Source organism: Sapajus apella, unplaced genomic scaffold (genome assembly GCF_009761245.1).
Source record: "Sapajus apella isolate SASKATOON/1434 unplaced genomic scaffold, GSC_monkey_1.0 scaffold1, whole genome shotgun sequence".
NCBI classification, from domain to species: domain Eukaryota; kingdom Metazoa; phylum Chordata; class Mammalia; order Primates; family Cebidae; genus Sapajus; species Sapajus apella.
This window is the reverse complement of record NW_022436941.1, coordinates 8899910-8913470: the sequence shown is the minus strand read 5'-3', so window position 1 is coordinate 8913470 and position 13561 is coordinate 8899910. Positions and strand designations below refer to the sequence as shown.

At 38.1% G+C, this 13561-nt stretch overlaps 1 protein-coding gene across 1 annotated transcript in view; it reads right to left on the bottom strand.

The window, feature by feature from the left end:
- MEIKIN (meiotic kinetochore factor) overlaps nucleotides 1-13561 on the bottom strand; it is a 120234-nt gene that overhangs the window by 83038 nt on the left and 23635 nt on the right. The window contains exon 6 of the mRNA XM_032259635.1: nucleotides 2558-2677. Within this exon, the coding sequence (XP_032115526.1) occupies nucleotides 2558-2677 (120 nt within the window). The remainder of the gene's footprint in view (nucleotides 1-2557; nucleotides 2678-13561) is intronic.

Sequence of the window (13561 nt, the reverse complement as noted above, 5' to 3'; positions counted from 1 at the left end):
CATTTTTATATAGCTATGACTATTAAAACCACAGTAATATTTCATATTCCTGAATACATAAACAAAACCAAACAGGACAGGTGAATGCAAAAGTAAATCCAACAATAATAAGTAAGTCTAACTATACATATTACAAGTGAATAACTTCTCATATGCTAAGAGCAGTGGGGAGAAAATGAACTTACATAACTTTGGAAAATTAGTATTTTGACTGGATGCTGTAATGCTAAAGACAAAAAGAACTGTACATAAATGCTGTAATTTATTTACTAAATGTGTTTCTTACAGGGGCCTGAGTTAACACTTCTGAAACTACTCTATATATATATACTAGAATTAAATAAATAAATAAATTCAATAAATAAATGATGAAAGTATTGGATTTCAAACCATAGAATAAATATCCACAAGTATACAGTGAATAAGAAACCAAATAAATAAACAAATGGCAGAAAAGAGAAAGTTCTTCTTTTACAGTAGGATTCCAATTAATAAAAATAGCAGGAAAGAGTATACTAAAAAAAACACCATTAGACAGACACCATAGTAACATGGGTTGAAGTCAGCTGGCTCATCTGATGGCTGCTAAAATTAGTGAAATAAAGTCCTAGGAGAAACAGAGTTTACAGTCTCAAACTATCTTTTTGTAGATATTCAAAAATTACAAAGAGAAAACAGCGATTTTTAATTGGAGAAATTCAGCAGATACTGGGTTAACCAAATGATGAAGTTTAACATCACCAGTAATCACAAACCCCTTGATATAATATGAGGCACTGCAAAGGCAAAACATCATTTCTATGGTATTCTTACCAAAAACCCCATAACTTCATCCCCCTACCCTGCTTTTTTTTTGGAGAAGATTCTCATTCTGTCACCCAGGCAGGAATTCAGTGGTACAAACATGGCTCACAGTAGCCTTGACCTCCTGGGCTCAAGTGATCCTCTTATCCTCCCACCTCAGCCTCCCGAGTAGCTGGGACTATAGGCTTGCACCACCACATCTAGCTCATTTTTTATTTTTTGTAGAGATAGGGGTCTCACTATGTTGCCCAGGCTGGTCTCGAACTCCTGGCCTCAAGCAGTCCTCCCACCTCAGTCTCCCAAAGTGCTAGGATTACAGGTGTGAGCCACTGCTCCTGGCCACAACTTAATTCCTGTCATGAGGAAACATCTAGTAGATAAATCCCAACCAACGGACATTCTACAAAATAACTCATCAGTAATCTGAAAGACTGAGGAACTATTACAAACTGCAGGAGACTAGGGAGAAATAACAATGAAATGTGACATGGGATTCAGGATAGGATCATGTAACAGAAAAAAAAAAAAAGGAAGACTAAAAGTCTAAAAATAGTTTAAAATAAAAAGTTATAAAAGGCTGGGTGCAATGGCTTATGTCTGTAATCTCAGCACTTTGGGAGGCCAAGATAGAAGAACAGCTTGAGGCCAAGAGTTTGAGACCAGCCTAGGCAACATAACAAGACTCCATCTCTACAAAAAATTGTCTAAATTAGCTGGTTGTGGCCAGGTGCGGTGGCTCATGCCTGTAATCCCAGCACTTTGGGAGTCCAAGGCAGGTGGATCACCTCAGGTCAGGAGTTCAAGACCAACCTGGCCAACATGGTGAAAAACCCCGTCTCTACTGAAAATGCAAAAATTAGCTGGGTGTAGTGGCATGCGCCTGTAATCCCAGCTACCAGGGAGGATGAGGCAAAAGAATTGCTTGAACCTGGGAGGCAGAGGTTGCAGTAAGCCAAAATCACGCCACTGCACTCCAGCCTGAGTGACAGAGCAAGACTCTGTCTCAAAATAAATAAATAAAAATAAATTAGCTGATTGTGGGTGTGCATGCCTATAGTCCTAGCTACTCGGGATGCTAAGACTGGGAATATCACTTGAGATTAGAAGTTAGAGGTCATAGTGAACTATGACTGTACCACTACACTCCAGCCTGGGCAACAAAGTGAGACCCTATCTCAAATTTTGAAAAGTTATTTAAAGAGTAAACCCAGCCCAGGGCAATGGCATGCCTGCAGGGAGGCTGAACCAGGAGCATCACTTTAGCTGAGGAGTTCGAATCCAGCCTGGGCAACATAGCAAGATCTCCAAGCTAAAATTTATTTTAATTAAAAAAAGTGACTCACACCTGTAATCCCAGCACTTTGGGAGGCCAAAGTGGGTGGATCACGAGGTCAGGAGTTTGAGACTAACCTGGCCAACATGGTGAAACCTGTCTCTACTAAAAATACAAAAATTAGCCAGGTGTGGTGATGGGCAACTATAATCCCAGCTACTTGGGAGGCTGGGAAAGGAGAATCGCTTGAATCTGGGAAGTGGAGGTTGCAGTGAGCCAAGATCGTGCCATTGTATTCCAGCCCAGGTGACAATGCAAGACTCCACCTCAAAAAAAAAAAAGTAAACTCATATACTATTATTAGATATTATCTGTAGCCAAAGGCAATCCAACTGATAAACTTAGCTTAGAAATCATTCAAGAGAAAAAATACTTTGCTTTTCCAACATAGATAAATGTTCTCCTGTATGTGTGACTCACTTAAAATTGCAGAGACATTTGAAAACTGTGGTGCCTTCTCTATTGCTACTGCTTTACTGGTATCCAGAAGAGTAGAATTTTTCCACTGCATGTGTTCTTCTAATTTGGAACACTCCCAATCTAAAACAGCAGAGAAGAAATAGTGTAAGTCTTTGAACAACAGCCTACATACAAATGATGGGTTACCTCCTACCTCACCTTAGGTCCCCAGCCCATACCAAATGATGGTATTATAATTGAAGAAGGTTTTGGATGAGACAGAAAAAAAATAATCCTTATGGATCAATGTAGTAATAGTCTATGTTCCATTCTGGTTCTCTTACCCTGTCTTCCTTTCTAGGCTTTTGTACTATAGGATTATTGATCTAAGAGACAGGTAGCACACATGTGAGCTGCCGGTTATATTTTATATATGTTATGCCTATGTGCCATTAAAAATAACATCACTAAATAACACACAATCAACCCTTTGTATCTATAAGTTCCACATTTGTGGATTCAACCAACCATGGACTGAAAATATTCAGGAAAAAAATTGCATCCATACTCAACATATACAGACTTTTTTTTTCTTGTCATTATTCTCTAGACAATATAGTCTAACAACTGTTTATATAGCATTTACATTGTATTAAATATCATAATTAATCTAAAGATGATTTAAGGTATATAGGAGGATGTGCATAGGTTACATGCAAATACCAAGGCATTTTATATCAGGGACTTCAGCATCCACAGATTTTGGTATTCAAGGGAAGTCTTGCAACCCACCCCTATGGATACCAAGGGACAACTGTACATAAACTGCTATTACTTAATATCAGTTTTAAGCTTTCCAGTAACTTCCCACTATGGAAGAATAAGGCTATCCCCACCTTTCCTACCTCTCCCATTGTCCCCATATTGTTATATCACATATTAAGTTAGATTAATATTCATGTAGACATTATAATGATAAAATGTTATAAAAATGCTGTTTACTCTGGTGGTATATTAAGACCACCTTTTGTTTTTCCTGGAGTCGATACAAGTCCCTTTCCTCATTTGTTTAGTTTTACACACACACACACACACACACACACACACACACACACACACGCACACCACACACACAAGCTTTTTTGAGATAGAGTCTTGCTATCTCGCCCAGACTAGAGTGTGGTGGTATGATCTTAGCTCACTGCAACCTCTGCCTCCTGGGTTCAAGTGATTCGCCTGCCTCAGACTCCCGAATAACTGGGATTACAGGCACCCACCACCGTGCCAGACTAATTTTTGTATTTTGTAGAGGCAAGAGTTTCACCATGTTGGCCAGACTTGTCTTGAACTCCTGACCTCAAGTGATCCACCTGCCTCAGCCTTCCAAAGTGCTGCAATTACAAGCGTGTGCCACTACTCCTAGTCTCTATATATTTTTAAATCTATTTAGTCTCAAATGCTACCAAACTGCATAAGTCCATTTCATTTATTCCACTTCCTGGTGTTCTAGAATTTCATAATGCTGTGCCTTGGTGTTTTTCATGTGCTGCACTAGGCACACTATGGTCCTCTTAACCTGGAAACTCATAATTTATAGCTTGAAAAATGTTATTGAATTATTTCTTTGATAATTTTATTCCTTTTTTCCATTATCTTTTCAGGGAGCTCCTATTATTTGATGTTGGATTTCATATACTGTTCTTCTATCTTATCGTTTTTCCTCTAAATTTTAATGTTTTTTATTTTCTCATTTTTCCCCCTTTTCTTATGTTTTTTTTTCTAGTAAATCTCAACTTAATATTTTAATCCTTTTACTGAGTTTTCCACTCTGCTATTGCATTTCATTGTTCTTTGAATAGCCTTTTTTTTTTATAACAGTCTATTCTTATTTAATGGATAAAATATGTATTTTCTTATCTCAAGGAAGATTTTAAAAAATATTTTCTCCTTCTTCCTATTTCTCCTTGATTCTTTTTCCTATTTAATTTTCTTGTTTCAAGATTTTTTAATTTTAGAAGTTTAAACATTTTAATTTTTAAAATTCCTCTTCTTTATTGTTAGAACACTTCACATGAGAGCTACACTCAAACCTTCACATATACAATCCAGTGTTGTTAATTAAAGGCACAGTGTTCTACAGCAGCTCTCTAGAACTCACTCTTATATGTGCAAGTGAAACTTAATACCCATTGATAGGAGCTCCCAATTTTCCCATCCTGCGAGATCCTGTCAAACATCATCCTACTCTCTGCTTCTATGAGTTTGACTATTTTAGATAACTTATATGAGTGGAAATGTGAAGTATTTGGCCTTCTGTGACTGGCTTATTTCATTTAACATAATGTCCTCAAGGTTCATCCATGTTGTCACAAATTGCAGGATTTCTCTCTACGGCTGAATAATATTCCATTGTATTTATACACTACATTTTTCTATCCATTCATTATCAATGAACATTTAAGTATTTTCCCACATCTTGGCTACTGTGAATAATGCTGAGGTGATTAAGGGAATGCTAGTATCTCTTTGAGATCCTGATTTTAATTATTTTGGATATTCATAAGAGGGATTGCTGGACCACATGGTCATTCTGTTTTTAATTTTTAGAGACACCTCCATACTGTTTCCATAGCTGCTGTGTCATTTTACATTCCCACCAACAGTGTACAAGAGTTCTAATTTATCCAAACCCTTGCCAACATTTGTTATCTTTTGTTTTTTGATAATAGCCATCTTAACAAGTGTGAGGTGATATCGTGGTTTTGATTTGCATATTCCTGATGATTAATGATGCTGAGCATTTTTTCATATACTTGTTGGCTATTGCTGCTGCTGCTCTGGAGAAATATCTATTCAAGTTCTTTGTCTATTTTAAAAATTAGGTTGTCTTTTTTGTTTAGTTTTACTATTCAGTTATAAGAGTTCCTTATACATTTTAGTTATTTACTCCTTTATCAGATATATAATTCACACATATTTTCTCCCATTTTGGTAGGTTGTGTGTTTACTCTGTTGATTGTTTCTTTTGCTGTGCAGAGGCTTTTTAGTTTGATGACATCTCACTTGTTACTGCTCTTGTTGCCTAGACTTTTATCATCATATCCATGAAATCACTGCTAAGACTAATTTTATGAAGCTTTTCCCCTGCGTTTTCTTCTAGGAGTTTTACAGCTTCAGGTCTTATATTTAACTATTTAATACATTTTGAATTAATTATTGTGTATGGTGTCAATGTTCAATTTCATTATTTTGTATGTAGATACTTAGTTTTCCCAATAGCATTTGTTGAAGAAAGTATTCTTTCCTCATTGTGTATTCTTGGTACTCCAATCTGTCAAAAATAAGTTGGCCATATGGATTCATTTCTCTTATGACAGTACCATACTTCTTGAATTACCATAGCATTGCAGTGTATTTGAAATCAGGAAGTATGATGCTCCTACTTTGTTATTCTCAAGATTGTTTTGGCTATTTGAGCTCCTTTGTGGTTCCATATATACTTCAGGGTTGCTTTGCTATTTCTCTTTTTTTTTTTTTTTTTTTTGAGATGGAGTCTCGTTCTATTTCCCAGGCTGGAGTGCAGGGGCATGATCTCGACTCACTGAAACCTCTGCCTACTGGTTCAAGTGATTCTCCTGCCTCAGTCTCCTGAGTAGCTGGGATTACAGGCATGCACCGCCACACCTGGCTAATTTTTGTATTTTTAGTAGAGACAGGGTTTCACCATATTGGCCAGGATAGTCTTCAACTCCTGACCTCGTGATCCACCCACCTTGGCCTCCTAAAGTGCTGGGATAACAGGTGTGAGCCACTGTGCCTGGCCGCTTTGTTATTTCTATTAAAAAATGCCATTGAGATTTTGATAGAGATTGCATCAAATTTGTAGATTGCTTTGGTGTATGGGTATTTTACCAATATTAAGTCTTCCAACTCATAAACATGGGATGTGTGCCCATTTGCTGGCATCTTTTAAAGTTTTGTTCATCATTGTTTTCCAGAGTACATATCTTCTACTTAAGTTTATTCCTAAGCATTTTATAGTTTTTGATGATATTGTAAATGAAATTGTTTTATTTCCTCTTCAGGTAGTTTATTGCTAGTATATAGAAACACAACTGATTTTCATATGTTGATTTTATAATCTATAATTTTACTGAATTCACTTATTCAGTAAAATTATAGATTATACAAATAAGTTTTTGTGGTGTCTTTAGAGTGTTTTACATATAAGATCATGTTCTCTGCAGATACAGATTATTTTACTCTATTCAGTTTAGGCACTTTTTATTTTTTTGTTACCTAATTGCTCTGGCTAGGACTATGTTGAACAAAAGTATTCAGCATACTTCCTGATAGCAGAGGAACAGCTTTCAGTTTTTCACTACTGAGTATGATGTTAGCTATGGGATTCTCGTATATGATCTTTATTATGTTGAGGTAATTGCCTTCTGTTCCTAGTTTGAGAGTTTTCATCATAAAAGATATTGAATTTTGTCAAATCCTTTTGCTGTATCTATTGAAATTATTGTGTAACTGTTACCCTTTATTCTGTTGATGTGGTGTATCACTTTAGTTGATTTTTATATATGGAACCATCCTTGCATTCCAGAGATAAATGCCACTTGGTCATGGTATATGATCCCTTAAATGTAGAGATGAATTTGAACTGCTAGTATTTTGTTGAGGATTTTTACATCTATGTTCATCAGGGATATTTGCTTATAGAATTTACCTTGCTTTAGCATGAGGCCTCAAAGAATTAGTTAGAAAGTGTTTTCTCCTCTTTAATTTTTTAGAAGAGTTTAAGAAGAATTGGAATTAAATATTCTTAAATGTTTGGTAGAATTCACCAGTGAAGCCATCTGGTCCTGGACTTTTCTTTGTTGTAAAGATTTCGATTACTGGTTCAATCTCCTTATTAGTTATAGGTCTGTCCAAATTTTATATTTCTTCATGACTCAGTCTTAGTAGGTTATATGTTTCTAGAAATTTCTTCTTTCTAGGTTATTCAATTTATTGTCCCATAATTGGGCATAGTAGTCTGATGATTATTTTTGTTTCTGTGGCATCGGGTATAATGTCTTCTCTTGTACTTTGAATTTTATTGAGTCTTCTTTTTTTCTTATCTAACTAAAAGTTTGTCAAATTTGTCTTTTCAAAAAACCAACTCTTAGTTTCACTGATTTTTTTCCATTTTTTTCAATTCTCTGTTCCATTTACTTCTGCTCTAAACTTTATTATTTCCTTACATCTGATAATATTTGGCTGTTTGTTCTTTTTTCTAGTTCTTTGAGACATAACATTAGGTTATCTGAAATTTTTCTTTTTAAATATAGTTATTTATTGCTATAAAATTCCCTCAGTACTGCTTTTGCTATATCCCATATGTTTTAATATGTTTTGCTTTTGTCCCAAGATATTTTCTAATTTCCTTTTTGATTTCTTCTTTGACTCACTGGTTATTCAAGCATATGTAAAATTTCCACATATTTGTGATTTTCCAGTATTCCTTCTGCTACTGATTTCTAGTTTTGTTCCATTGTGGTCAGAAAAGATACTTGGTATGTTTTCAATCTTTCATTTGTTAAGACTTGTTTTGTGACATAACATGATCTATTATGGAGAATGTCTTATCTGTGCATGAGAGAAATATATATTCTGCCAATGTTGGGTAGAATGTTTCGTATATATGTCCATGTGGTCAACATCGCTGTTCAAGTCTGCTGTTTGCTTACCTGTTTTCTGTCTGAATGTTTTATCCATTGTTAAAAGTGGGTTATATTGAATTATCCCACAATTATTGTATTCCTATGTTTCCCTTCAGTTATGTCATTGTCTGTTTTACATATTTAGGTGCTGATGTTGGGTGCATATGTATCTATAACTGTCTACCTTCCTGGTGAACTGACCCTTTTATTATTATATATTGTTCTTGTCTCTTATGACTGTTTTGGATTTAAAGTCTGTCTTGTCTGACATAAATATAGCTACCCCTGCTCTCTTTTGGTTACCACTTGTATGGAATATCTTTTTCCATCTCTCCACTTTTAGTGTATGTATCCTTAAATCGAAAGAGGGTCACCTGTAGACATCATGTCATTAGATCTTGTTCTTTTATCCATTCAGTCATTCTGTGTTTTGATTGGGAAGTTTAACTTATTTAAAATAATTATTGACAGATAAGGACTTATTGTCATTTCACTAATTGTTTCTTTCTTGTGTTTCCTTTGTCCCTCTTTCCTTTAGTGCTATCTTCCTTTGTGTTCCACTGTTTTTTGTGTAACTGATAATGCTTTTCTTTTTCTTCTTTTGTGTGTCTTCCACAGCAATTTTGTTTGTGTTGACCACGGGGCTTACATAAAATCTTATATAGTTGTGACAGTCTAAGCTGATAATTTCAATTGCATACAAAAATTACACTTTTACTTCTCCCCCTCCTGCACTTTATTCATGTGACAATTTATTTATTTTATGTTGTATTATTAACATCTTCAGTTAGTTTTTAACATTTTTATCTTTTAACTCATAAATCAGAATTTAAAGTGATTTAATTCTGGTATACTACTATTACAATATTACTGTATTCTATACAGTATACTATTACCCTACTATTGTAATAGTAAACTATCTTTACAGTATTACTATATTCTGTATTTATCTACATATTTACCTTGAGTTTTATACTTCCATGTTGCTGTTTAGCATCCTTGAGTTTCAACTTAAATAACTCCCTTCAGCATTTCTTGTAAGTCAGGTCTAGTCGTGGTGAACTCCCTCATCTTTTCTTTGTCTGGGAAACTCCTTGTCTCTCCATTTTTGAAAGACAGTTTTTCTGGACATACTGTTCTTGGTTGATCATTTTTCTGTCAACACTTTGAATATATCATCCCATTCTCTCTGATCTGTAAGGTTTCTGCTGAGAAATCCACTCATAGTTTCATGAGGGCTCCCTTATACATGTCAAATCACTTTTTACTTGTTGCTTTCAAAATTCTCTTTGTATATGACTTTTGACAACTCAATTATAGTGTATCTCAGTGTGAATTTTTTGGGTTCCTTTTACTTGGGTCCACTGGGCTCCCTGGATCTAAATGTCCATTTCATTCCCCCAGATTTGGGATGTTTTTAGCCACTATTTCTTTGAATACACTTTCTAGTCCTTTTTCTCTTCTTCTCTGGGACTCCCATAATACAAACATTGGTCTGCTTGACAGTGGCTCACAAGTCTCTTAGGATATCTTCAATCTTTTCATTCTTTTTTCTTCACTATGGCATAATGCTAAATGACCTTTATTTTTCTTCCAACTTTTATTTTAGATATAGGGGGTACATGTCCAGGTTTGTTACATGGGTAAACTGTGTATCACTGAGGCTTGATGTACAAATGGTCTTGTCACCCAGATAGTGAGCATAGTATCCAATAAATATTTTTCAGGGAGAGGATCCAAGATGGCCGTTTAGGAACAGCTCAGGATCGCAGCTCCCAGTGAAAGCGCAGAGGGTGAGTGGACGCCGCATTTTTATTGCCCACAAACTAGGACATTCCTGGGCACAGGTGCTCCACGGTCGCCAGCGCGGCTGTTTCGGCCAGCGGGGCTGTGCCGGCCGGCACCCCTGCTTTGCCCCGCGCGCCTGCTTTGTCAGCGCCCCGGAGCCGCGGTTCTCCGTACAAAATACACTGGTCCGGGGACCCTTTAGGCTGGCGATTGGAGCCACGGAAAGTCGCCCGTACGCCGGCTCAAAAAGGGGACTGAGCAGAGAACCAGGACAGTAGATTCCAGGGGAAAAAACAAAAAAAAGCGCCACAAAACTCAGTGCCGCTGTTTAAGCCAGCGCAGTGAGTGGCCGCAGGGGAAAACAAACAGACCCCGGCGCCTCTTCAACAGGCGACTGGAACACCAACTTAAAAAAGGCTCTGAGGCAGGGAGCCAGGCGATCAGGCTCGGCTGGTCCCACCCCCACAAAAGAACAGCAACCAGAAACTCTGGATTGAGAGTTTCACGGCAAGCGCAGCTGAACCCGGGACGGTTCAGCTCTGTGGGGGAGGGTCGTCCGCCATTACCAGGGAGCCCGCCGTTGCCAAGGCAACCCGCCATTGCTGAGGCAGCCCGCCGTTGCCAAGGCAACCCGCCACAGCAGAGACTCCGCCCCAACAGAGGCGGGCCACCATCGCCAAAGCAGTTCTAACTACACCCATATAAACAGGACTGCAGGGAAGTTCACTCGGCAGCGGGGCGGAGCCCACAGCAGCTCAGCAAAGCTGCTATAGGCCGACAGTGACTAGGCTGGCTCCTTGCTGGGCTGGGCAGGTCTGAAGGAGAAAAAAAAAAAAAAAAAGGAAGGCGGCAGCATAACGGAAACTCATAAATAAAGCCCTAAATCCCTGGGACAGAGGACCTGGGAACAAAAAGCAGTTTATGAGTACTGCTGCAGCAGACCTAAAAGTACCTGCCTAGCAGCTCTGAATGAACAACAACAGAGCTCGCAGCTCACCGTTTGAGCTCCTATAAAGAAGAGACCGTCTCCTCAAGCAGCTCCCTGACCCCTATATATCCAAAAAGACACCTCATAAAAGAGAGATCAGATTGACACGAGGCGGGTATCCTTCTGGGACAAAGATAGCAGAAGAAGAAAACTGGTAACAACCCTTGCTGTGCACCAGCTGCTGCAGGTGAACCCCAGGCAAGCAGGGCCTGGAGTGAACCTCAGCAGACCTACAGCAGAGGGGCCAGGCTGTCAGAAGGAAACCAAGAAACAGAAATAACCTCATCATCAACAAACAGAACGTCAATCTGAAAGATTTGAGACCCAATCTGAAAGCCAACAACCACAAAGTCGACAGGTGGATAAATCCTTAAAGATGGGAAGAAACCAGCGCAAAAAGGATGAAAACACCCGAAACCAGAACACCTCTCCTCCTAAAAGGGATCACAACTCCTCACCAGCAAAGGAACAAAGTTGGAGGGAGAACGAGTGTGATGAAATGACAGAATCAGACTTCAGAAGGTGGGTAGTAAGAAACTTCTGTGAACTTAAAGAACATGTTCTAACCAAATGCCAAGAAACTAAGAACCTTGAAAAAAGATTTGACGAAATGCTAACAAGAATGGACAAAATAGAAAGGAATATAAGTGAATTGATGGAGCTGAAAAACGCAACACGAGAACTTCGTGAAGCATGCACAAGTATCAACAGCCGAATTGACCAAGCAGAAGAAAGGATATCAGAGGTCGAAGATCAACTCAATGAAATAAAATGGGAAGGCAAGACTGGAGAAAAAAGGGTAAAAATGAATGAACAAAGTCTCCAAGAAATGTGGGACTATGTGAAAAGACCTAATCTACGTTTGATAGGCGTACCCGAATACGACGAAGAGAATGAATCCAAGCTGGAAAATACTCTTCAGGGTATTATCCAGGAAAACTTCCCCAACCTAGCAAGGCAGGCAAACATTCAAGTCCAGGAAATACAGAGAACACCACAAAGATATTCGTCAAGAAGAGCAACCCCAAGGCACATAATCGTCAGATTCACTAGGGTCGAAATGAAGGAGAAAATACTAAGGGCAGCCAGAGAGAAAGGTCGGGTTACCCATAAAGGGAAGCCCATCAGACTCACAGCAGATCTCTCAGCAGAAACCCTACAAGCCAGAAGAGAATGGGGGCCAATATTCAACATCCTTAAAGAAAAGAACTTTCAACCCAGAATCTCCTATCCAGCCAAACTAAGCTTCATAAGTGAAGGAAAAATAAAATCCTTTGGGAACATGCAAGCACTCAGAGACTTCGTCACCACCAGGCCAGCTCTACAAGAGCTCCTGAAAGAGGCTCTACACATATAAAGGAACAACAAGTACCAGCTCAACTAAAGGGCAAAACAGCCAGCTAGCACCAAAATGGCAGTATCAAATTCACACATAACAATATTAACCCTAAATGTAAATGGACTAAATGCCCCAATCAAAAGACACAGACTGGCAAATTGGATAAAAAGACAAAACCCATCGGTGTGCTGTATCCAGGAAACCCATCTCACATGCAAGGATACACAAAGGCTCAAAATAAAGGGATGGAGGAAGATTTACCAAGCAAATGGAGAGCAAAAAAAAGCAGGAGTTGCAATTCTCATCTCTGATAAATTAGACTTTAAAGCAACAAAGATCATAAGAGACAAAGAGGGACATTACATAATGGTAAAAGGATCAATGCAACAAGAAGAGCTAACGATCCTAAATATATATGCACCCAATACAGGAGCACCCAGATACATAAGGCAAGTTCTTAATGACTTACAAAGAGACTTAGACTCCCACACAATAATAGTGGGAGACTTTAACACCCCATTGTCAACATTAGACAGATCAACCAGACAGAAAATTAACAAGGAAATCCAGGACTTGAACTCAGATCTGGAACAAGCAAACCTAATAGACATTTACAGAACTCTCCACCCCAAATCCACAGAATATACATTCTTCTCAACACCACATCACACCTACTCTAAAATTGACCACATAATTGGGAGTAAATCACTCCTCTGCAAATGCAAAAGAACGGAAATCGTAACAAACAGTCTCTCAGATCACAGTGCAATCAAGTTAGAACTCAGAATTCAAAAACTAACTCAGAACCGCACAGCTTCATGGAAACTGAACAACTTGCTCTTGAATGTTGACTGGGTAAACAATGAAATGAAGGCAGAAATAAAGATGTTCTTCGAAACCAACGAGAATGAAGACACAACATACCAGAATCTCTGGGACACATTTAAAGCAGTCTCTAGAGGAAAATATATAGCAATAAGTGCCCACATGAGAAGCAAGGAGAGATCAAAAATTGACACCCTATCGTCAAAACTGAAAGAGCTAGAGGAGCAAGATCAAAAAAACTCAAAGTCTAGCAGAAGACAAGAAATAGCTAAGATCAGAGCAGAACTGAAGGAGATAGAGACACAAAAAATCCTTCAAAAAATCAATAAATCCAGGAGCTGGTTTTTTGAAAAGATCAACAAAATAGACAGACCACT